Source organism: Sylvia atricapilla, chromosome 17, assembly GCF_009819655.1.
Source record: "Sylvia atricapilla isolate bSylAtr1 chromosome 17, bSylAtr1.pri, whole genome shotgun sequence".
Classification (NCBI taxonomy): Eukaryota; Metazoa; Chordata; class Aves; order Passeriformes; family Sylviidae; genus Sylvia; species Sylvia atricapilla.
The window spans coordinates 10,349,272-10,373,217 of NC_089156.1; the positions used below are offsets into that span (position 1 = coordinate 10,349,272).

A 23,946-nucleotide genomic window follows, 5' to 3' on the forward strand; every position below is an offset into this window, starting at 1 on the left:
TTTTAGGTGTTTAGGCAAGAGTGAGTGGACTTTTCCTTCCTGAGCTGAGAGTGTCCAGATCCTGTGAACTTCAGTAGATTGACTTGGCTTGTGTCGCTTCTTGATTATTAATAATTACTGCTCTGTGTTTCAAATGCATTTTGTCTTAGTTGAAGTGTTCAGAGGTGGAAGGATCTGAACAGCTTTAGGAGAATCACAGAATTTGGCAGAAATGAGATCAAGGCTCAATATTAGATTCTTCCCTCTCACAGTGTGTGAGACCATCTGGGCACCTCTGGGGCTTGAAGAACCCACTGGGTCTCCTGGGCTGTGCCTGTGTTACAGCAGCTCTTAGAGCACCAGATAATAAATTCAATATTAAAAAAAGGGTTGGTAGTGAGCTGCCATGAGCCCCTGCTGGTTTCCATGGGGGGTCATCCCCAGGGAGAATTCCCAGCTGGAATGTTACAGAGGTGCTCTCTGCTCCAGATGCAGACCTGGGCCGGTGCCTTGCAGCCGATGGGCTCTACCTGTACACGACCAATTCCGTGGGCAGGGGAATCAGCAAACTGGGATCAGGACTGCATGGAACTCTCAGGTAAGGGACACTTCAGTGCTGCCTGTTCTGCAGAGCTGCTGAAACCCAAAAGTTCCTCTTGTGGGAAACCTCTCCCAGATGTTGGGCATAGCAAGACGGGAGGATATGGAGCTTGGAAGGAGACGATCTCCAAGGATCCTGCTAACCCATACCAGTTTGTGGTTCCATGATATTGTGAATTTTTATTAAATGCTATTTTGATGTGTTGGTTTCTCATCTGAAATTCTTCTTGAGTGTGTTTTGTCTAAAATTAAAGACCAGGTTGAGGTTGGAGGGGACCTGTGAAGGCCATTAGTTCAGCCTTCACAGTAGCAGAGTTTTAGATTCAATTTTATTTTTTAATGCCTAGTAAGTTGGTCGATTCTTTGCTGAGAGGGATATACTACAGACCAGTTGTGTGACATTTTATTTATAGCTGGGTTTGTGAGTGTTTGTTTGCTAATTATGTCATTCATTAAGTAATTAGTGCAGCTGTGACTCACTGTACCTCCTTGCTTCTTCATTGCTCGAAAAACCACGAGGCTTTTTACGCTTAAAGCCTTTCACAACAAAAATTGCTGACTTGAATGTAAGTTCAGTCAAAGTTCAGCGCTGTGGTTGCAAGTTGTTATTTGAAAAAAACCTCAAAGAAACAGGGCAGGGTTGAAGGAGTTTGAACATCCTGGTGGTTTTTTTCCAGGGGGTTTGTGTACTGCCGGAACGAGGAGCTGGAGGCGGGCTGGGTGGCTTTTGGCAATGGCAAACTCCTCCATCGGCCCGTGTCCTTTGATAGCAAACCTCACTACCTGTTCCAGCTCGTGGATCAACATACCCTGCAGGTAAAAGGGACAGGAACAAACCAGGCTGAATGAATCACATGCTTTTTAACTTTAATTAGTTTTATTCTCGAAGTTTCTTATTTTGCGAAACTGCCTTTTTCTAACCCCGCCTTGAAGTGACTGTGTGGTGAATGTGTAAGTTAGGGTAGAGATGTTACTGTTTCAGTGTGTCTTATATATAAATGTATGTATTTATCTATAATTATGCTCTTCTATATTATGGGGTACTGATAGAGCTTGTTCAGACTGGAGGAGACTGAGGGATACCTCATCCCAGTCCACAGCTTCCTCAGGAGGGGCAGCTCTGAGCTCTGCTCTCTGTGAGCAGGGACAGGACCCAGGGAAGGGCTGGAGCTGTGTCAGGACAGGGTTAGGTTGGATGTCAGGGAAAGGTTCTTCCCCCAGAGGGTACTGGGCCTTGCCCAGGCTCCCCAGGGAATGGTTAAGGCTGCCAGAGCTCCAGGAGCATTTGGACAGTGCTCCCAGGGTTGCACAGGCTGGGATTGTTGGGATGTCTGTGCAGGGCCAGAGTTTGATACTGATCCCTATGGGTCCCTTCCCACTCAGGATATTCCATTATTCCAGTGTGGTCATATCTTAAAACAATCAAATAACAGCAAAATGGACTTTGATTTAAATCAAGAATGTGTTCTTCCTGAACGGCTCTTTGTTCTTCCCATGTCCAAAATTCAGGTGTTGTTTCAGGTCTGGTTGTGGTTTGTAGATAAGCACCTGTTGTCCTTTGTAAAACTGGGGTAGGTGATTTACTTTGGGTTTTCCTGCTGCGGTTTTAAGGATGGATATACACATTTATGTCCAGTGTGTTTTCTGACACTGAGAATGTTTCGATTCCCCTTTTATTCTCAAGTTTCAAGCAATATTTGAGAGAAGTTGCAGAAAGGTGACTCAATAGGACATGTATTTTCCTTGTGGTGCCTTTGTTCTCCCTCATTAGAGAGGAGATGATACTTTTTTATTATTTTTAGATAGGTTAAATTTGAGATCTAGGAGCTGGTTTGGATATTTGGCAAATATCACAGAATAGCTGTTGGTAATAAATCAATGTAATGCTACTACTAAGTCCAATATTAAGCCTCTTCTGCACTAACTGCATTTGATCTCTGTTTATTTTTCATACTGTTCATACTTGTAAGGCCAAACTGCAAAATCAGACCTGTTAAGATGCTTTCTGTCTCATAGGTATGTCAGATAATCCCAATGCCAGTAAATCACTTCCCAGTTGGCAGCACTATGACCACCGTGCATCTTTCTTCAGATGGCACCTTTTTCTACTGGATTTGGTCTCCTGCAAGCCTCAATGAAAAAACCCCCAAAGGCCACTCTGTCTTTATGGATATTTTTGAAATTATAGTAAGCAAATCGTGTGTTTTCTATGCCTGATGTTGGTAGCATAACCCAGTTTAATTAAATATCAGCATTTTCTAATTGACATAATTGGTTTGGATATTTATAGGCATGATCTGGGTGGATTTATGTGAAATAACTGAACAGAACAGGAGGTGAACTGTCCAATTCCATGTCCAGAGGATTATTATATTTAGCAATTTGAATTCTCTTGTAGCATAAAATGTATTTTTTATGTCTGTATTTCTGCTCAGCAGAGGAGGATGGAGTGGGATGGTGGAGCTAGAATTGGGAGGCTGTAGTAGTACAACTCATGGAAAATCCCTAACACTCTAAATCACATCTTCATTAAGAGATGCACTCTGCAGTAAAACATCCCCTGAACATCATGGGCTGAAGAAATCATTGCTCACAATTTTTCCCTGGAAAAGTGGTTCGGAGCCAAATGATTTGCAAGTGAAACACCACTAAGAAAATACAGGAGGATTACATATTTTTAAGCAGAATTTCCTAAATAAACTTAAGTTTATGACAAGCAGTTCTGTCTTTAAGAACAGATAGAATAAATAGAAGATATCCTATTATATATCTCAAAGATACCAGATATCTTCTATTAAATTATTCTATTGAACCATGAAGTCACAAACAAAAAAAATTACTGCTGTCTTGCTTTCAGAACTTTGTTTTTGCAAGAATTTCTGTCAACAGAGTTTCACTTTGTTTTCCTACCTGATACAATTTGGGTGATATCTCACCTGTGGATTTCAGCATCTAAAGTATTTTTTTCCCACCTCATTTTACTAGGTAGAAAATGGCATTTGTATAGCAAATCCTCTGCAGGAGAGAATTATCCTGATGAGGAAAGAGGGGGAATCTGCCAAGAGCATCAATGAGATGCTGCTGAGCCGCCTGTCCCGGTACCGCGCCTCCCCCTCGGCCACCCTCGCTGCTCTCACAGGCTCCACCATCTCCAACACCCTCAAGGAGGACCAGGCAGGTCAGAAACGCCTCACTTCTCATTTTATAACACACACAGCATCCATCCTGGTTATTGCTGACTTCTTAGGACTGGTTTAAAAAAAAACAGCGTGTGATTTTTGTCTTTTTTTTTTTTTTTCCCCACAAATACGTAGTTGGAAGGTCTGCGTGGTATTTGCTTAATGCTGGAATCATCAGTTCCTTTGCTGAATTAGGATTGTGAGGAAAGTTTAGGGGTGGAAAATGGGAAGCACCCTTTTCCAATTCCGTTATTGAACTGCTTTGGGGAATCTGATAGTTGCATTTCTTTGCTGGCAGCTCAACTGGGCTTCTAATCAGTGTGAAAAAAATGGCCTGCAGGTTAGAAAATGGAATTATTGCTTCACCAGTCACGGGACTATTACAAATCTTAGGTGATTTTGCATTTTTCGAGGTCATCTGCACAATTTTTGGGTATTCTTTTATGGAAACAGCCCAAGTTAATGAGTGAGTCTTGAATAAACTGCACTGATGGCTTTCAGGATGATCTGGAGCTTTGTTAGATTTGTCTGAAGATTTTATTCAGTTTATCTTGAATTATTTCTCTCCCTTCACAAGTACGTGAGTTTTCTTTCTTCAATTTGAAGCAATTGAAAGTATTTCCATAAAAATAAATTATACATGAAATGGCTCTTCTTCCAGGGAATTTGGCAAGGAGTTAGCTCGGAGAGCTATTTTAAAAGTTGTGTTTTGCCATTTAACAACTCAAGTGGTACAGAAAAAGGAGAGTAAGTGGCTATTCTTGGCTAATTCTTGAGTCAGCACTCAAAAAGTGTTGATCAGCTGTTGCAGGAGGGAGATCATTTGGGCTGTCTACGTTTCATGAGGAGCAGGAGATCTTAAAATAGTAAATGCATAGTGAATCTCAAGTGATCTCTGTATGTGAGATCATTTGGCTCCAAGTGCTTTCAATGTAATTATCACCGCACAATTCTTAATAGCTTAGGTTATACCTAATGTTTTTATTTATTTTGTTTTGAGGTTGTTTTCTTTAGTTGAACAACCCCTAAACTCTTTGTAGCCTTGTGGGGATTGATGCTGAATGTGTGAGGCTGGGAGGCCACAGAGAAGTCATGGATGTCCCATCCCTAGAAATGCTCAAGGCCGAGTTCATGGGCCTCTGAGCAACTTGGTCTCATGGAAAGGGTGTCCCTGTCCACGAGGTTGGACTGAGATGATCCTGAAAGTCCCTTCCAACCCAAATCATTCTGGAATTCTGTCAAAACTTCTTAACAGCTTCTAAATATCGATTCCTTTGAAGCGCTGAGCGGAGCTCCGCCTTGTTCTGCAGAAGTGCAGTTTGTGACCTTTCTCTGGTGCACCTTGCAGCTGCCAACACGAGCTGTGGGCTGCCCCTGAAGATGCTGAGGAAGACCCCAATCTACACGTGTGGGACGTACCTGGTGATGCTGGTGCCACCCCCGGGGGGCTCGGGCAGCTCGGCCACGCGCTCGCTCTTCGGGGGCACCAGCGCTTTGTCCTCCTTAAAAAGTAAGTCAGAGCCTTTTGTGGCAGATTGGGAGTCCTTGGCTGTCTGGAATGCAATAAACTTCTCAGGAATTGATTGGAGCTGTGTTTCTGTGTAGTTCTTGCCTCCAGCCTGGTGTTCAACATCTCGGACGGGCAGTTCACCAGCAGGGCAGATCTCATCGATGCTGCGGGCAGCTCGCTCGGACGGGGGGCTCTGGTGCCAGGCCTTGGTAAGGAATACAGCAGTCCCTCAGGTCCCAAATAATCCATCTGGGTTTGAATTTGCAGTCAGCAGCTCTGCAGTGAGGCGGGGTTGCACGTGGTGAAATTTTATAAACTTTTAAAGCAAGTCGTTTGGATTTATGATGCCTATAAAGGTGCTTCAGTCTGGTTTTCTAATAAATTGATGTGTGAAATATTTTCCTTTTCTCAGGTGCCTGTTATGATACAATGAATAACATGATCTGGACGTGCTCCAATGATTATATTGATCAGTGGTGCAATCCTGGGAATCAGGCATTCCACTGTGTGTGCCAGAGGCTGGGAGTGAGTCACGTCATTGCAGAGCCCAAAGGTGAGGGGAACCCACGAGTCAGCACTTTGTACAAAGGGGAGGTGGAACAGAGGAGTGGCAGAGAATGATCAGACAGAAACTGCCTTGCAGTTAAAAGCTGAGTTAATTCCTGAAAAGAGTTGTAAATATTGCTCATGGCTTAGCTTAGATTTTAGAGAGAGAAAAGTACAAAGTGAGATGTGTGGAAGATTTCAGATTCTTGCTGCCTTCAGCACATTCAGAAGGTGTTTTGGGTAATCCTTTTATGCCTTGAAGTTGATTTATTGCATTTTGGAAGCAAAGGCTGATGATCCAGTCTGTGTTTATATACAGCATTTGAACTCCTCTCCTTGCAGGGGATGCAACAACTACGAATGAGGTCATTAACCAGTTACTGCACCATGTTGGTGCCATGTGCATCCACCAACTCAACCTCCTGGCAGCCAGCAACAACCTCCCCATCAGCAATTTTTTGGGCAAGCAGCATCCCATTGAAGCCCATCACCTGAGCAGCATCTGTGACATTATGGAAAAGGCCATGGTCAATGGAGACACCTGCATCATCCGCTGCATCCTCGTTGTCTTCCAGGTACAGAACCTTAAATGGACTTCAGAATTCACATGGGAAAAGGAAAAACTTGGTTTGGAGTACAGGCAACCACTGGTTTCATTTTTATTTAATTTTTTTTTTCTCCATTGGAATCCATATTATGGAGGTTGATTTAGCAGTGGCTTTGCAATATTTAATATATTCATTTAAGAGCCCTAATTTTAATCTAATCTCTATAGATTAAAATAAACCACAGAGAGGTTATTTCCTTCTTTCTTTGTTTCTCTTCCTGCATTTTGTGTTTCAAATTCAGATTCTGACTCTCAGATTTCTAAACCTACACAAATAGTTCGAAAAACTGACTGCAGAAAATAAGTTAATGTAACTAATGTTTATATTTTTAATATTAATATTGTTGTGTTTAATTTTTCTTAGGTGGTTTTTAAATTTTTCTTCAGCCCCCAAACTGAAAGGAACAGAGACATTGTCAGAAGGTCTGGGCTGTTACTGTGGCAGTTACTGATGGCCCCAAGAGATCAGATCTGCTCTGAAATCCAGAAGGAAGTTTGTCTGGCTATTAGGTGAATATCTGTTTTATCAAGTTCAACTTAACTTAGATTTTAGTTTCTTTGAAATGTAGTGACAGATGAACATGCACAATGTGTTCAGTTTGATTTGGCATTAATATGAGAAAATGTAGTGTGATGGATTTTAAGGCATAATATGATAAAATCATTGCAGTTTGTGTCTGTGGAAGAAGAGAAATACAATGAGTTAGTCTTGATGAAATAACAGAGAGTAATTACTTTCTTACTTTTAAGTTGTTTCTTTTTTACTAGGTTTCTTAATGTTTGGTTTTTTTAATGTTTATTATAAAATAGTTGCTAAATTCAGGCAAAATTTCCTTGAATGAGTTCCTTGTTCAGCTGCTGTGGTGTTCAGGAAAAGGCAAAGCTGGTGTTGGCAGCTGTTCCCTCAGTGTTTTAAGTGGTAACACTGAGATTCTTCTGAACAAAAGGAGCATCAGGAGAAGCAGGATTAATAACCCTGGAGGGATTAATAATACTTGAGCAGTGCTCTGAGACTGAAGGCCCAGTGGAAAAAAAAAATTGTGCTTGTATCTCCTGAAAAGGAGATAATGGAAACCTCAGGGCCAAGGAATGCTGGCTCCAGCGTGCCAAGGACAAACTGAACCTGCACTTTCCAGTGGGAAGTGCTCCAGAGGTTGAGAACAAAATCTTTTGAAGATCAACCTGCATTTTCTTGGTGTGAATCACAACGTTCCAAATTTCTGTGGCTCTGCAATTCTGAGTGAAGAACAGTTTGGCTCAGAATGATTACCTGGCGTTTTCAAGGTTGTGCTTTCTGACAGAGAAAAGTGTCTCCTGTCACCTGCATGGATACTTTGTAATACCTGTGTATTCCAGTGCTTTGTTCAACAGCTCCAAGGTGGGCACTGGGTGATGTTTCCTTCCTCCTGTTTTCTCCTTGGGGGATTCTGGTGCCAGTGGAGCCCTCAAAGAGAGCTGCTAATGTGTTAGAACTTTTCCTGAGGTTTCTATCAGAGTGGATCAGCATGAACCAGAGGGAAGGAAGCTGCAGTAATCTCTGCTCTCAGTGTGAAGCTGAAAAACAGCCCAGTTTTCTTTTCTGTTACTGAGAAAGAAAAGGGAAATGAAATGGCAAAGTTGCATAATGATTTCAGCACTTCAGACAGGCATGGAGTGCTGCTTTGAAGTGATTGTGGTCTCGATGGGAGAATTCACACAGAAAGGACAGAGTTCATCACAAGTTGGAGGGAAAATGTCTCCACATGGAATGTTTCTGCAGAGCTGGGGTGTTCCTGAAATGCTCCTGCCAGAATCTTCTGTGTAGCTTAAACTGAGTAGGGCCAGTCTCCGAAAAGTGCAAAATGGTAGCAGTAGTGATTCCTTGGTTATTGTGTTTGTGTTTTCTTGGCACAGAGAAGCCTCAGTTCTTACCCCAGCACCAGAGTTTTTGGAGTTTTTCTGTGAGCCATCATCATTTTTTCTGTTTCTTAAGAAAATGATTGTGCTGCCCCGTGTGCAAGTGATGAATGGGGAGTTTTCCAAATGGAAGCAAATAACTCTTGGAGAAGCTTTGGGACCTAAACAATAAAATATAATTGATTACAAGAGATTCCTGGAGAAAACAGCTGCTTATATCCTAATATTGATGTTAAAGTCTGGAGGATGCTCTTCTAAGCCTTTACACAGACATTGTAAATGTTCCATCAGATTCTGAGTCTGTGCTGCCATTTGTCACATGTCCACTGAAATGGTTTTGTTCACTTCTAAATCCATCAAGTAATTCATGGTTTTATTTTTTTCCCCCTTAGCTCTGGTTTAAATATCCTGTATCCTGGAGAAGCAGAGATCAATAATTTATTGAAATTGGTCTTAACTGAAGGTGAGAATGTCTTATTGCCTGTGAGAGTGGGGGTTTTTCTGAGAACAATAAATCAAAGTACATCTCAGTCTTAGAGGGAGAACAATTTGGAATATTGGGCACTACTCTGCTTTAAATCCATGCTTTTCTAGGAAATTATGGAATGCTTCAGCTTTCTAGGCCTAGGGTAGGTCAGGTGAAGAAAAGGAATATTTGCAAGTACTCAGTAATCAGAGGTGATGTTAGACTTCAGTGAAGGGGGAATAATGTCCTTGAGTTCACCAGGAAATGGGAATGTGGCCTTGGAAGCAGCTGATGCTCAGGGATTTGTTACTTCCCAGGAATGTGCTCAGTGTTGGGAATTTTCAACAGTGCCATGGGCAGGGAAAGTGCTCCCAGTCTGGGACAGCAGCTCTGGGCCCCCTGGGAATGCAACCATTCCTGAGCTAGAGTCTGTGTTAAATGAGATATTGGGGAAATAAAATCTATTCTGTAAAATACTGCTTTGCAAAAGTTTTTTATTTCCCTTTTAGGTGAGAGGAACAGTGGCCTCTCACAGCTCCGGGATGTTATCCTGACCAATTTAGCTGAGCAGCTGCAGAACAACAGATTTGGAAGTGAAGATGATGATCATTATAGGTAAAAAGCCTCAGTTTATAGGGTATTTTTCTGTTATTTGCTTGAGGTGAACTTGCAGGAACTTCTGCTGGAATTGCTTGGTGTGTTCCTGCAGTGTGACCTGAACGTTGTTTGTATCTGTGGGGGAAGATTTCATTAGGGTGAGGGAGAGATTTGATATTTTAGGGCAAACTTTGGATACTTCTATACCCAGACTGGGTTTGGAAGTCTTTGTTCCTTGCCATGTTCATGGTAAATTTGAATGATAATTTCATAAATATGATTTTATAGCATTTCTCTGCATATCATAGGTGACTTTCCAGCAGTAAAACTGCCAGTCTCAACCTGTTCAGGGTGGGAGGAGTCTTTTATAGGAGCCATAAGAAATCACAGATTTACATCAGCACAGTGCAGCAAACCCCTGGAAATCTGTTGTACTTGTTGTTAAACATTTCAGCCTTGGGGGTTTTGTGTCTGAATTTGAAGTTTGGTCCTTGTTTAGGTTTCCCATAATCTGGGATCCAGCTTGCAGAGTGGACTGAGCTGTACAAAATGCACAATAATTAATGATTAACAATTTTCTTGCCTCTCTTGAAGACTCAATGATGAGCTCTTGCACTACATCCTCAAGATTGTTGTCCGAGAATCTTGTGTCTTAATCACCAAGTGCCAAACTGTATCTAAAGATGACTTTCAAAGGCTTCTTTCAACTGTGCCTGTAAGTAAAATGTGTTTTGATTAAAGTATCTCTGCCTTTGGCTTCTTTTCCTGCTTGAATCCATCCCCTTCACTGAGTACAAGGAGGTGAAACTTCTGTAGTTGTGTCCTAACAAATCCAGGAGAATTGTCTTTTGTTTGTGCTTTGCAGGGAAGAGGAGAATAATTTCTCACAGCAAAGGAGATAATTCAGTAATGCTGGAATGGGTTTATACATGGATTTATTTTCCAGTTGCTCTGGTTCCTATTCAGTTTAAGCAAAGTTTGTGGATCTCAATATTCAAAGCATTACAGCAGCTTAAAAAAAATCAAACATGCAGTTGTGTAGTTCATACAGGCTGACAGTTAACAGTGACAGACAGAAATGAGCTAAAGCTGACATTTGATGGTAAAACTCTGGGCAGGTGTTTTCAGCAGGATCAGCTCCCTGAGAAAGGCAGGTTGAGTTCCATAAAAACACTGGGAGGGGACAGGATGCCCTGGCCTGTGGGGAAGGAGGAGTGGCATGGAACCATCACCTTCAGGAGTGAGAAATACATTTATCTCTCTGGTAGCATGGTCTTCTCAGAATTCTAAGAGTTCCTGAGTATTGCTATAGTGTTCTAAACCTGAACAAAATTATGCTGCCTCTATATTTTTGTGAGTTATTTCACAAAATTCAGCATTTTGCAACCGATTTCTTTTCTTAAATATATTATATTATTTCTTTACTCTTTCTGTTCTTCTTCCTCAACCTTTTTTTCCTCTCTCCAACTTCCAAGTCTGAGGCTTGCCTGACTCAGGGGTGATGAAGGGTTTGGATAATGCAAAGTTTTACTTATTTGTGTTCAAGGCTGCGTCCTCGTGCTTGCGGTACCTGATGGCTGTGCAGAACCACCTCCTCAGTAACACTATTTTGATTAAACCCGATGACAATGATGACAGTGACAGCTCCTTGCAGGGAGAGACATTGAAGGTACAGGTAAACACCAAGTTTTATTCTAGTATGGCTCTCTCCAGTCAGTGTGCCTGTGACACCTTGGTCCTGCAGTGCATTTGCTGTTTGCTGGTGGTTCTTTTCTTTTTGATAGAGTTAAATAGCTGGAGAACAGGGAAAAACAGTCCAGAGAAAAATCTGCAGTTTTTCTGTGTTCAGGATTCCAGCTTGTAGTCCCTATTACCAGTGAGAGCAGACGCTTCCTAAATATATGTATAATGAGATTTTAAATAGATTTAAATTAAGTGCTAGTAGGATTCCTAGCACGGGAATTTCCTTTCCTGGACACAGTACCCCAGACACTTTTTCCTCTCCAAATCACTGAGTTGGTCCTTGAAAAAAATATTTTTAAATAAACACAAAAGGAGTTTGTTATTTGCCTTGCCTGGCTCTTGCTTTTTTGCAGTTTAAACAAGTAAAGTTTGTGTAGAACTTTGTCTGAAATACACAGAATAAACTTTGTGGCAAGGAAGCTGTTAGAGAACAAGGTTTGAGGACAGGCTTTGGTTGGTAGAAGTGTATTAAAATGCTTCATTTCACACTGCTTCATCCAACTCCCAGCTTTGCCCTGGAGTGCAGGTTGTCTGGTCATAGTAGTTTTGGTAATGATTCTTCCCTAATGGAATTGATTTCTGAATTTCTGGTGTTTTGCTAAGTTGGTTTTCTCTGCTGCTCTTTGAGGCTGTGTGTGTGAGCTGCTTCAGTTGGAAGTGATTTGTTCAGGCTCATTGAGTAAATGCTTAATATTGGAGTATTTTTCTTGTCTCACTATTCACGCCGTGTTCATTGTTCAGTTTCTCTCTCTGCAGTGCTGCTCATCCCTGCTAGGACATTGTGTCACCAGTCCTGTCCCTTGGCTGGCTCTCAGCTCTCTCCTGTGCTGGACTTGGGGCTTCCTTCCCTCTAGAAACTGGATGTGCATCCTGTAAAACATGCACCTAGTTTCTCCCAGCACTTTGGGGCTTAACATTAATCAAATTTAAGTCTTGGATGAATCTCCTGCTGCAGGCCTGCCAGGTCACATTATCATTCTTTTCATTTGGAAATCCATCTTTTTGTTCTGTTGTCCTTTTTTGGGGGGATTCTTTAAGAATTTAAGTATCCTGTAACTCTTGGTTTTTTTCACTCAGGAACTCAAGACCAGCATTTTGTCTCTTGCCACACAAATTCTGACAGGATGTGATGAAGTCTTAGAAATGCTGCAACAAGTCACTACAGCACTAATTAACAGTGACATTTCTGACAGGGAGCAAAGGTAAGACAAGTGGGAGGATCCTAATTTGGAAACAGGGAACTGCTGCTCTTTGTGGCTTATTGTACAAGCACAGTTAGCATTAATTATTCTTTATCGCATAATATTTGAGCTTTGAATGCACAGGAACTGTTTCTTCCTGTAGCAATTGTTTAGCACTCAGCTGGTGGAGAATTTAGGATCACTCTGTAGGTGGCATTCCTGATCATCTCTAGGTTGATATTTCTGTAGGAACCTCAGATTGGGAAGATTTTTGTCAGTTCTAATCGTATTTATGAGTAGAATACCTGGAAATAAACTGTAATTAGCTGGGAATACTCCTGTAAGCTAGAACAATGTGTTTATTTTTAAATTCTTGATTATACGTCCCTGGTAGCTGGATTAGATATTTATGTATGACAGTCCCTGGGTGTTGTTTTGATATCCCACATATTCCATCACCTGCCCTTCCCTGTCTCCCCTCTACTTAAAAATACACCTTGAGAATGGAGCTGGAAACAAAGGCTGTGAACTTTTCTCTCCTCAAACAAACAGCTCCCTGTCCCAGCTGTGTTCCAGGTTTCACTTTCTGCTTCTCTGTGCCTGCAAGATTAGTTGTGTTTATTGACAACACACAATTCCTGGGTGATATTTTCATACGAGTTCGTGTTCAAATATATTTTTGTAGCTGCAGATCCTTTTCAAGTCCTTTGAGCTCCATGTGCTGGGAGCTGATATCCACACTGGTGCATTTGTGTTTGATGGAGACTTTCATCCTGTGCCCAGGGGAGCTTATCCTTCTCTGAGTAATTATTAAATTGTTGATTTACTGTCTCTGCTCTCAGATTGTTCAGTGAGAATTGTCAGCAATTCAAGGTCACTGACACTTGGGAGAAATTGCAGTGGTTTCAAGATTGTTTTGGGGATCTTGTTAATATAATACAAACATTCTCTGCTGAATTTTGAATTGCTGTTCCAAGATGAAACAGAAGTGACTAAAACCAGAAGTGCTGCTCCATGAAAAGAATTGTTCCTGTGTAACTTTGGCTCTCCTTCCAGGTTAAAAGGCCTGGAGCAGATCACAAAGGCCACCATGCTTGGCCACCTGCTGCCTGTGCTGCTGACATCCCTGATGCACCCAAACCTGCAGACCCTGACCATGGCTGATGCCCTGATGCCTCAGCTGGTGCAGCTGGTCCTTTACACCAGCCAGGTACGGGCTCTGTGCCACCCCTGGGCTGCCCAGGGCCAAACCTGGGGCCTGCAGCCTCCAAAATGCTGCTCAGCTTCCTCCAGAGACTCATCCACACACCAGAGTTCACAGTTTCTCAACAGCTGCCAAAGCTGCTGATGCTCAGTGTTAAATTTGGCTGCTCCAGGAGCTACTCAGTAATGATTTATTGTCAATAACAACAGTAGGATTGTTAATTATTTCAATAATGAGCTCTTAAAATGCTTTACGGTTTGCATGTCCCTAACACTGTGTATTTTGGGCCACAGACTGCACTGCTGCTTAAAACCCAGTCTCCAGTTTTCTCAGAACTGAACAGTTCCCCCAGTTGTGCTCCAGAGCAGAAAGGGAAGCAGTTACCTGATGAGAGGTGATTTTCTTTACATTTGGGTCTTTGCATGGGATAAGCTGATCTATAATGTCTATTTGACCATTGTTGTGGGATAAAGCAGCAGTTTTGATTTGAATTAATTTTTAAGATGTGCTGGAATGATCTCTAAGGCTGTCTCAGTTTTATATAAGCTTTTGCAAAAGGCACTTAGTTCCAAATTTTGTGCAGCATGTAGAATTAAACTATTAATAACTTCAGGTTGTTTACACAGAATATGGTTTGGTTTTGTTTTTTTTTTCCTCACCTCAAGCATTAGAAATTAATTCTAAATGTTCCTCTCACAATAAATTAGGCTAAGGAGAACCATCAAGAGAAAATGTAAATTGCTCTGGCAGCATGAGATACAGAATTAAAACCATTGCAAAGCTGTTAAATGGTTTAATTTACAGAGAAATAACATTTTTAACTCCTGCATTTAAATGGTGTGTCTCAGCTCAAAGTTTTCCAGCTCCTGCTTAGGAACAGAAACAAACAGCTAAAATGAAATAAAAATGCTTATTTGCAGCTTTGGAGCATTTGGAATACTAAAGAATTTATGATAATGGGATTTTTGTGAATTAGAATATATGTAATGTATGAATAATGATGATAATATATATAATTATAATAATATATGTAATACATTAATTCCCTCAATACAGTCATGCCTAAAACCAGGAGTCACTTCCTTGTCTGTGTGTCTCAATACTGAGAGGTGATTTTGAAGTACTTTATATCTTAATGTCTGAATGACAGAAATCTCCATGCTGTATTTTAGGTCCAATTTCTCACTCTTAATTTCAGGATGCTGGAAGAGAAGGAAGAGCCAGGATTCCTGACTGGTTTGAAGATCCCTGCTCCCTGGGCTGCTGGGAAGACTGTGGAGACAGTGCATCCCGTCAGGGATAATTATAAATTTAAGGAAACTGTCCACATTCCAGGAGCCCGCTGTTTGTATCTTAGATTTGACAACAGATGCTCCTCCCAGTATGATTATGACAAGGTAAGCAAGGGCCAGCACCTCTGCAATGAGGGAATTCCCTCAAAAAAAAGTGGGAGTTCTGCCATGGGACAAGTGTGGGAGGCTCCAGGGATTGGAGGGTTGAGGGGAGGTTTGAATTGATTTTTTCCCCTCAGAAATTCTATCAGTTCTGGTTTTGTAAAAAATAATTTCAGGCTGGCTCAGACTGTCCAAGTTTGACTTTTCTTATTTTGACTCATGTTTAGTTTTCCTTATTTCCCAAATTTTAATCCAGCTGCCTCCTTTGATCAGCACAGTTGGTTTAAACTGGGCAGACTGGAGAAGTTCCTTTTTCCCTGATGATAAAAAGCTTGTTTACCTGGATTTGTAGGAACAAATACTTGAATTATAAGAAAACAACCAATAGCACTTATCCACTTTGTGTTATCAGAGAGCTGCTTGTGCTGCTTGCTGAGTGCTGCTGTTTGTGCTTTGGCATAGGGCAAGTCCTGGTGCTCATAAATAACTAATGAGATATTAATGTCACCCATTACTGATTCAACTCTGACCCCCACCAAAGTCACTGACAAAACTTTGGCTTTGCTGGGAGCAGGATCAGCCCCCTCACTGCTAGGGAAGGAGTTTGTCCTCTGCCTCAGGGCAATCAGGATAGCTCCTGCTCTCTGCTCCCAGCCCTGCTGTGTGAGCAGGGCCCAAAGCCCTCGAGCCCCTGCGTGCCTCAGTTTCCCCATCTGTAAAATGGGGATAATAATACTTAACCCTGCTGCCCTCACAGAGCCTGTGAGGATTGGTTCACATGCATGGAGCGCTTTGAGAGTCGAAAGCGCGGTGGAAGTGCTAAGTATTATTATTATTATTAGGTTTTCTTGTTTTTCTCTTACAGTCTAACAGTGTATTTTATGTTTTGAAGTTGGTGATCTATGCTGGTCCTAGCACAAACAGTAGGAAGGTTGCTGAGTATGGAGGCAATACACTGGGATATGGCAGCCGTAGTGTCTTAGGAACGGGGTGGCCCAAGGACTTAGTGAAGGTACAGTATTTCCCATCCACCACTCTTTCCCATAGAAAATCCCCTTTGGAAACCATGCCCAGCCCATTTTACCCTCACAGCTGTGCATTCCAAGCTTTTGACTGTACAGTTATCCATGATGAAATCCCTGCTCAGTGAACTGTTGTGTCCTTGGGGGAGGACTTTAAACTCGGCTCTGTGTTCCGTGTGCTGCTTCCCTTGGAGTTTGTTTTGTGTCTTCCTGGAATTTCTGATGGAGATGTTTGAGTCCTGCAGTCTCTAATGGCACTGCCTTCTCCTAAGTACACCCTCCTAGGAGAAGTTCTGTGTAGATTCTCTTAAAGTCAATTTCTTGGATAATAACCCCCAAATATATCAAGCAGCAAAAGTAACAAATTCCAACCATTTCTGTTGGATTTTAAAATTTCATTGGGTGCTTTTGTCAGTAAAACTAAGAAGAATCTCTCAAAGTTCTTGAAACCTCAGCATTTCAATGCTTTGGCAATGTGTCCCCTCACACTCTCTGCAGTATGATTTTATTTTTGTTTAATATATATTTGTGCTTCTACATTGTCCCACACTAAAACTTATTTGCATAACAAAAACACATTGTAAAAAGAAATCAAGAGGTAGTAAACTGGAAAGCAATTTCAGACAAGAGCTCCGTTGTTCACAATTAAGGGAATTTGGTTTATTTTTCACACATGGATTTTGATACTGTTCTTTTAGCCATCTCCTTGATTAATTTGCTGTCATTCTTCTAATTGAAGAACTTGTCTGTGTTCCTTCAGGAAGAGAATTATTAAATATTGCCTGGTTTCTTGCAGATAAACAATGAAAATCAAGGCTAAGTAACACACTGTTAATTTCTGCTTTTGATTTTACAGCTATGGTGGTTTTTTTGTTTTACTGTAGCCAGCCAGCAGCAAAACTTAAGTTTTCCACTAAAAGACACCTTTACAAAAAGGAAAAAACCTTAAATCAGACTACCTCATTTGAGATAAAAACAACCCCCAGATAACTGTCATTAAAAGCATTCATCTATAAAATAACCCACTTGTGTGAAAAGCCTCTTTTGTTTGCCTCAGTCATTAACTATATTTTCTTTTCTTTCCCCTCCCTGCGGTGGATTTTTGAAGGTGGAAGGAGACACGGTGACGTTCTCCTTTGAGATGCGGAGCGGGCGGGAGCACAACACCCCGGACAAAGCCATGTGGGGCTTTGCCTGCACTGTCCGAGCACAGGTATTCCAGGGGGGAATCCCAGGGCAGAGCTTCAGCTTCCACTGCCCCCTGCCTGCCACACATTCCAGATCCATGGAAACGTGCCTCCAGCTGGGCACTTGGAAGTGGAAACCAGCAGTGGCTGGTTTGGGCAGAGAGACAAATGAAAAGAGCATGAGTTTGGGATGCAGAGATCCCTGTGGATGGGCTGGCACTCAGGGATTCATGGAGATAGCTGTTAACAAATGTGCCTTATCTATCTCCTGATGCCACTCCAGCATCCTTTGCTGCTTGTGGGTCAGAATTTCTTTGTAACAACCTGCAAAACAAAGATGTCCTGTGGAAATAATGATTCCAGCCCACTAAGAGGGGAGGAATTCTGGGATCAAACACAGGGAATCTTGAATCCCACTATAAGTTGGGGTGACTGAACCAAAAATAACTTCTTCTTTTCTTCTTGATTCAGGAAAATAATGTTTAAATCCTTTACTACTTGTCTTGAGTTGTTCTTACAAGTTGCTGTTAATTGCTAAGCATTTTTTGTGTAAGAGTTAAGGTTGATATCAAGCTATATCTTACGTTTAAAGGATTCTATATAAAATCTCCTGTCTTGAATCTATTGGAAAGGACTTCCTGGTGGATTGCTTGGCTGAACTTCTCCCTGTTCTGCTGCAGGAATCCTCAGAGGATGTGTCAGGAGGTTTGCCATTCCTGGTTGACCTGGCCCTGGGCCTCTCTGTGCTGGCCTGTTCCATGCTGAGGATCTTGTACAACGGGCCAGAAATTACCAAAGATGAAGAAACCTGTCAAGAGCTCTTAAGATCTAAACTCTTACAAAGGTAAAAAAAAAATCAATTTTGATCTGAGTGGGTGTTTTGTTTTGTTTTGGTTTTTTTGAGGGAAAGTCACTTGTTGTGCTCAAGTCTTGTGCTTTAAGTTGATGTTTGGATCATTTTTTCTGTAGTTATTTCAGCAGTTTGTGCTGCCTAAAAGTGAGGGAATATTCTCCAAACCAGAGATGTTTTTTTAGAGTTAAAGGAGGGTTGGGTTATGCTTGGTACAAGCCATTAATATTTAATCTTTGTAATGTGTCATTGACTGAAGTGTCTTTCTCAATGAGGGGGAAAATAAAAATCCTTTTCATTGGTTTTTAATTCTTTTTGCAGGTGCCAGTGGCAGGTGGAAGCCAACGGGGTCATATCTCCAGCCCTTACTCCAAGCCCTTCTCCATTGCCTCTCACCATAGAGGAGGACAGGGAATTCACATATCCCTCTGATGTGCTCGTGCCTCCTGTTGGACACTACTTTGACCTGCCCAGGATTAGGCTGCCCCCAGGAATCATGATCAAGCTCAGGGAAATTTCTGGACGTGCTCGGCCTCAATTTAGACCCAGTATAAAGTAAGGAGTCCTTGTTTCCCTGTGGGTTTTTAACCTTGTTTGTGAATGCAGCATCTGATGATTTATGAATATGAATTGTCCAAGTTGGTCTCTTACTCCTGATTAATGAGTTTGGCTTTCCCTGGAACCCTAGGGAAGTGATCCAGCCAGAAGTCATGGAGGAGATGGTGGTTTCATGTGTGATTAAACACCTCAATTTGGTTGATGCGCTCCAGTCCCTGATAAATTTCCAATATCAGGAGGAACACGCTGAAGAATATGATTTACTTTGTAAAATTATGGGAGAAACTTTTAAGAAGCTGAATGCCATGGAGAGGCAACTGCAGGTAAAAAAAAATATTATTTAGAACAACTGAGGGCTTGTTTTGAGAATAAAGGTGTATTTTAGCACCACAGAAATACAAAATGTACCCAGATTTCTTCTTTTAAAACCCATTCTACGCCTTAAGTGCAACAAGTGTGATTTTTGTCTCTTTCTCAGAGTGTGGCTGAGCTGGAGCAGAAGTGGCAGAATGAGGTGGATGATGCCATGCATGGAAAGCTGGAGAACAATGTCCCCTTTTTTTATGATTATCACTTCAACGAGGTGAGCCCTGGGGCTGCTGTGGGTGCGTGTGCCCCACTCTGCTTCCTCAAAACGTGTTCATCCTTCTCCTTCTCTTTGTTTAGAGCAAGATGAAGGAGCTGGAGCTTCTGTGTTCAATGAAGGAAGTTTCTTTTGATGGGAGTGATCTTGAGAACGTGGTGCTGGCATTAAGGTCAGTGTTAGAGGACATTTAGGCCTCAAAGGAGGAGCGGCTTCAGGGGAATTCCAGCGAGTTCTGAAAGTGTCTGATTAAATAATCAGAAATTTCTGTGCTAAATATATTAATACCTATAATCCTTCTGTTTGCTAAGGTATCACTTAGTGTTTATTTTTTCCATTTTTTTCTGTTTTCTCTTATGTTGGCATAGAACAAACTGATGCGATGAGTCCTCTCTAGCTGACCTTTCCCACAGTAACCCTTCCTTTCTGAAAGCATTCAAACATCAGCTTGGCTTCTTTTACTTCCCTTTCATAATCCTAGGGAGAAGTTCTTCCAGGAGGTGAATTCACTGATCCAGAAGACCTCTCATCCCTTGGCAAAGACAAAAACTTTGGTGAAGAGCTTGATGAACAGAGCAGAGCTGTTGTTGCATGTGACTATTGCAGCACAGTCTGGGATCACAAGGAGCATATCTGGGACCCCTGCAGAGACTCCAGGTACATCTGTCATTACCAGCATTTTCTAAAGATACCTATTATATCTTATTTTTCCCTCTTTTGCTTTAAATTAAACTATTTTCCCCTTAATTTAATTTAATTCTTTTATAATAAATAAAGTCAAGTCTTTGTTTTCTGATTGCCATGAGGATGGTAAACAAAAATCTGAGTAATAATTGGTGGAATTTAAACTTCAGTCTCCTGATTTATTGAGGAAAAATACTTAACCAAACCGAAAGAAATCTAATTTGAAGTAATACCTGAAAATAGGAAAATCCTCAGAGCTGGTTTTGTATTTTGTTGGTAGTGAGATTTAATCATGTCTGAGCTATAATTTCACCACTCTTGTTTACATATTTCATATGAAAACATGAGTGCCTTGCAGTTCTCCGTCTAAATCTCCCTGGAGTAATTCTTACCATGTGCTGATTATTACTTTTTTAAAGCTATATTTGGAAATTGGTGAATTGAAGCTTTCCATTCCAAATCTAACTCTCAACAGGGCTGAAAATTCTCAGATCTGAGCTGCACATTCTTGCCTAGCCTGGGTTTTCCCCACCCTATGTTTCAGCTTCCACTGGGATATCCACCAGTGATTTTAAAGCCAGTTTGTAAATGATTTCCTGCACCAGGAATGACCTTTTTCATTATTATTTTATAATACTCCAGCCTGTAAATCAGCCTCTGAGGCCAAGGTGATCTCACACGCCGTGCGCCAGCCCGTGTTCCTGCGCAGCATGTCCGCCCCATCCGACCTGGAGATGATTGGCAACGAGGACATCGAGTTTGCCCGGGCCAGTCAGAGGTACAGCAGGGTTTATTCCTCCCCTTCATACCTCTGTGCTGTTCCAATGATCAATTGATCAAATTTATCACTGCCAGCACAGCAGGATTTGTGGTGATTGGTTCAGCTTCCTGCTGCCGGGTGTAACATTCCTGTTCCCTCGCAGGCGCCGGCACGTCACCAGCCACAGGAGCAGCTCCTTCACCCTGCTCCAGTCCCTGGCCATCGAGGACAGCAGGGACAAACCCACCTACAGTGTCCTGCTGGGGCAGCTCTTTGCTTTCATCGGGACAAACCCCGATCAAGCCGTACGTTGTTATTTTATTCCAAATTCCAACTTGCTCAAAAACAGGGAGGTGCCTTGTTTGTGTCTAACAGAAATCTCATCCCAAACCTCACAGGTGTCCAGCAGCAGCTTCCTGCTGGCTGCCCAGACCCGCTGGAGACGTGGGAACACCAGGAAACAGGCCCTCGTGCACATGAGGGAGCTGCTGACAGCCGCCGTGCGCGTCGGGGGTGTGACCCACCTGGTGGGCCCGGTGACAATGGTGCTCCAGGGAGGGCCAAGGTGGGTGCATTTCTCCAGAATTCAGTGCTTTGGTCTCTGTGGAAGGGAATAAATTGCTTTGGACAAGGGAAAGCCAGAAGTGAGTAGCTGTGAGGGCACAAGTTGGCCGAGCTAAGGTTGCAACAAGCACTTTGACTCTTGTGGGGTGAAAAGGCAGAAACTTTTTAGAAGTGTTTTCATTTATCAGTAGATGAACTTGTATACTGGGCTGACATGTACCCAGGTATGTAGAGAGGGTACCCTCTCTTGATTTAATTATAAATTAAATCAATTAGTATTAGTGGTAGATTTAGCTGACACTGTCATCTAAATGTAACAGATGTTTTGTATTTTGTTTGTAGAGAGATTTAGTCATGTCTGAGCCATAACTACCACACTCTCTTGGTTACACATTTCATATGAAAACATAAGTGACTTGCAGCTTCCCTCCAAGTCTCCCTTGAGTAATTCTTAGCATGCACTGATAGTTATTTCCTTAAAGCTACCTTTGGAAGTTTGTGAATTGAAGCCTTCCTTTCCCAATCTCTAACCCCCAACAGGATTGAAGAGCTGACGTGTGGTGGGATGGTGGAGCAGGTCCAGGAGGCTTTTGGAGAGACGATGACATCGGTGGTGTCCCTGTGTGCCCGGTACCCCATCGCCTGTGCCAACAGCATTGGCCTCCTGTGCACCATTCCCTACACCAGGTGTGCAGGGGCTTGGGGGAGGCAAGGGGGGCATCCACACCTGGCCTTAGTAGGCTTTGCCTTGAGGAGAAGCATTGAATAGTATAAATACATCCCTTTTCCTCATCATGAGGAGCATCTGAGAATATCCAGGTAAATTCCCTCACAATTTCATCTGTGGAGGACAAGAGCGGCAGAACCTTCTTTCTGCCAAGTGAACTAATTAATTAATGAGTTAACAGCAAGTTCTGGATTCCTGTTGTGATGGAGAAATTAATTCCAGCCTGAATTTCTCCTGCAGGAGCGAGGAGAAGTGTCTGGTGCGTAGTGGCCTGGTCCAGCTCATGGACAGGCTCTGCAGCCTGAGCAGCCAGACAGAGTCCAGCTCAAATGAAAAACAGACCAAGAAGCAGAAGGTGGCCACCATGGCTTGGGCTGCCTTCCAGGTGCTGGCCAACCGCTGTGTGGAGTGGGAGAAGGAAGAAGGTAGGAGCACTGGAAATATCTCCTGCTTTGTGTGTTAGAACTGTCTGAGGAGTGGTGTAAATATATTTAAAATCAGGCACTCATTCACCGTAATTTTTGGGACTCTGGATTCTTAAGAATTGAATACAAAATTCAGTGGATTTTCTTCTTGTTGTTTTTTTTTAATTCTGGATTTTTTCCTCCCCGTGGAAATAATTTCAAGTTTTGCCATTTGATTCTGTCTAAACATAATCAGAGAACCCGGAGATTCTGAGTGATCGTTTGGCATTTCTTCTGTGGTAGAATTCACCCATAACACACTCAGACTTAACAGACACATGGCTAATGGTGGATGTATCAGGTGTTATTTGTGATCTGTCCATTGATCTTTGTGGATTACAGCTGTGTGTTCTTCCATCTCTTCCGAAGGGGGTTCCACTGATGCGGTTCACTCCGGGCTGGCCAGGCAGGTCTCCAGCCTCCTCACCAACCACCTGGCCAGAGCCACTGAGTGCTGTGGCAACCAGGCTGCAGGGAATGATGCACTGCAGGATGTCCTCAGCCTCCTGAATGACCTCTCAAGGTACCAGGCCTTTGTTCTGGAGTGTTTTCTTCCTGTGTACTAAAGCCTGTGTGGGATCTTTTGTGGATTTTTTTAAACCGTTCTAAAACTGACTCTTAATCTTAGTGTTTAATCAGTGCTGTCAAGTTACGGAAGAATTGCTACAAATGTTTTGTCAGATGCTGAAATTGCTTTTAATACATCTTATAAATAATAAATTAATTTGACTTTAATTTCAAGATTGTTTTCCCTTGCAGGAGTCACATAGGTAAAGCCATCCTGAGCCAGCCAGCCTGTGTGTCCAAGCTCCTGTCCCTTCTCTTGGATCAGCGTCCTTCTCCAAAGCTGGTGCTTATAATCCTGCAGTTGTGTCGTGCTGCTCTGCCTCTCATGAGTGTTGAGGACTGTGGGAACGTGGAATTGCCTCCCTGGAGTTACTCAGTGCCCTCTCTGAACAGCGAGCAGGATGATCCCAGTGACCCAGCCTCCAAGATTGCCTCCCTGCTCCTGGCAAAGCTGGCGGATTATGTTGTGCCAGGTACCAGCAGCTGTTTGGTGTTGTGCCCGAGGGACTCGTGTTTCGTGGAATCTTGGAATGAAAAGGACCTTAAAGCCCATCCAGTCCCATCCCCTTCCACACCTTCAGCTATCCCAGGTTGCTCCAAGCCCAGTCCAAGTTGGTCTTGGGCACTTCCAGGGATCCAGGAGCAGCCACAGCATCTCTGGGCTTTGGTATTTATAGAAACCTCAATTATTGGGAGGTATCTGATATGTCACTGAGAGCAGGATATTCCTGTGCTTTTCCATCTAATGTCCCTGGCCTCAGACCAAAGTGGATGTCTCAGTGATGTTTCAGACAAGTCCCAGATGTGTCAGCATTAGTTCCAAGGGTAAGAAAATTCATGGTTGTGTTTCTCTGTTTTCTTTTTTCCTTTCTACTTCAAGGCTGCCAGACAGTCCTTTCTCCAACTGCTTCTGAGCCAGATACTACCTTGGCAAAAGCCAGCCCTAAAAATTCCATAAAAGGTGATAAAGATCCTGGAGAAGAAAGCGAGGCAGTGGATGGTAAACTCTCTATTTTTATCCATAAAAGAGAAGATCAGTCCTCCCATGAAGTCCTTCAGCCTTTACTAAGGTAATCGC

General features: G+C 42.4%; 1 protein-coding gene across 3 annotated transcripts in view; it reads left to right on the forward strand.

The window, feature by feature from the left end:
- HECTD4 (HECT domain E3 ubiquitin protein ligase 4) overlaps positions 1–23,946 on the forward strand; it is a 66,027-nt gene that overhangs the window by 13,697 nt on the left and 28,384 nt on the right. The window contains exons 5-37 of one of the 3 annotated variants that reach the window (XM_066331597.1): positions 469–577; positions 1,257–1,395; positions 2,596–2,766; positions 3,565–3,757; positions 5,107–5,268; positions 5,364–5,477; positions 5,681–5,821; positions 6,157–6,389; positions 6,786–6,931; positions 8,710–8,780; positions 9,293–9,398; positions 9,975–10,095; positions 10,927–11,055; positions 12,201–12,325; positions 13,361–13,514; positions 13,802–13,902; positions 14,707–14,905; positions 15,768–15,914; positions 17,033–17,137; positions 17,792–17,955; positions 18,283–18,516; positions 18,650–18,842; positions 18,998–19,102; positions 19,186–19,274; positions 19,584–19,759; positions 20,429–20,564; positions 20,710–20,851; positions 20,945–21,111; positions 21,651–21,797; positions 22,078–22,262; positions 22,671–22,824; positions 23,061–23,341; positions 23,749–23,938. In XM_066331597.1, the coding sequence (XP_066187694.1) occupies positions 469–577; positions 1,257–1,395; positions 2,596–2,766; positions 3,565–3,757; positions 5,107–5,268; positions 5,364–5,477; positions 5,681–5,821; positions 6,157–6,389; positions 6,786–6,931; positions 8,710–8,780; positions 9,293–9,398; positions 9,975–10,095; positions 10,927–11,055; positions 12,201–12,325; positions 13,361–13,514; positions 13,802–13,902; positions 14,707–14,905; positions 15,768–15,914; positions 17,033–17,137; positions 17,792–17,955; positions 18,283–18,516; positions 18,650–18,842; positions 18,998–19,102; positions 19,186–19,274; positions 19,584–19,759; positions 20,429–20,564; positions 20,710–20,851; positions 20,945–21,111; positions 21,651–21,797; positions 22,078–22,262; positions 22,671–22,824; positions 23,061–23,341; positions 23,749–23,938 (5,029 nt within the window). The remainder of the gene's footprint in view (positions 1–468; positions 578–1,256; positions 1,396–2,595; positions 2,767–3,564; positions 3,758–5,106; positions 5,269–5,363; positions 5,478–5,680; positions 5,822–6,156; positions 6,390–6,785; positions 6,932–8,709; positions 8,781–9,292; positions 9,399–9,974; positions 10,096–10,926; positions 11,056–12,200; positions 12,326–13,360; positions 13,515–13,801; positions 13,903–14,706; positions 14,906–15,767; positions 15,915–17,032; positions 17,138–17,791; positions 17,956–18,282; positions 18,517–18,649; positions 18,843–18,997; positions 19,103–19,185; positions 19,275–19,583; positions 19,760–20,428; positions 20,565–20,709; positions 20,852–20,944; positions 21,112–21,650; positions 21,798–22,077; positions 22,263–22,670; positions 22,825–23,060; positions 23,342–23,748; positions 23,939–23,946) is intronic. The other 2 variants (XM_066331598.1, XM_066331599.1) reach the window with 2 other exon arrangements.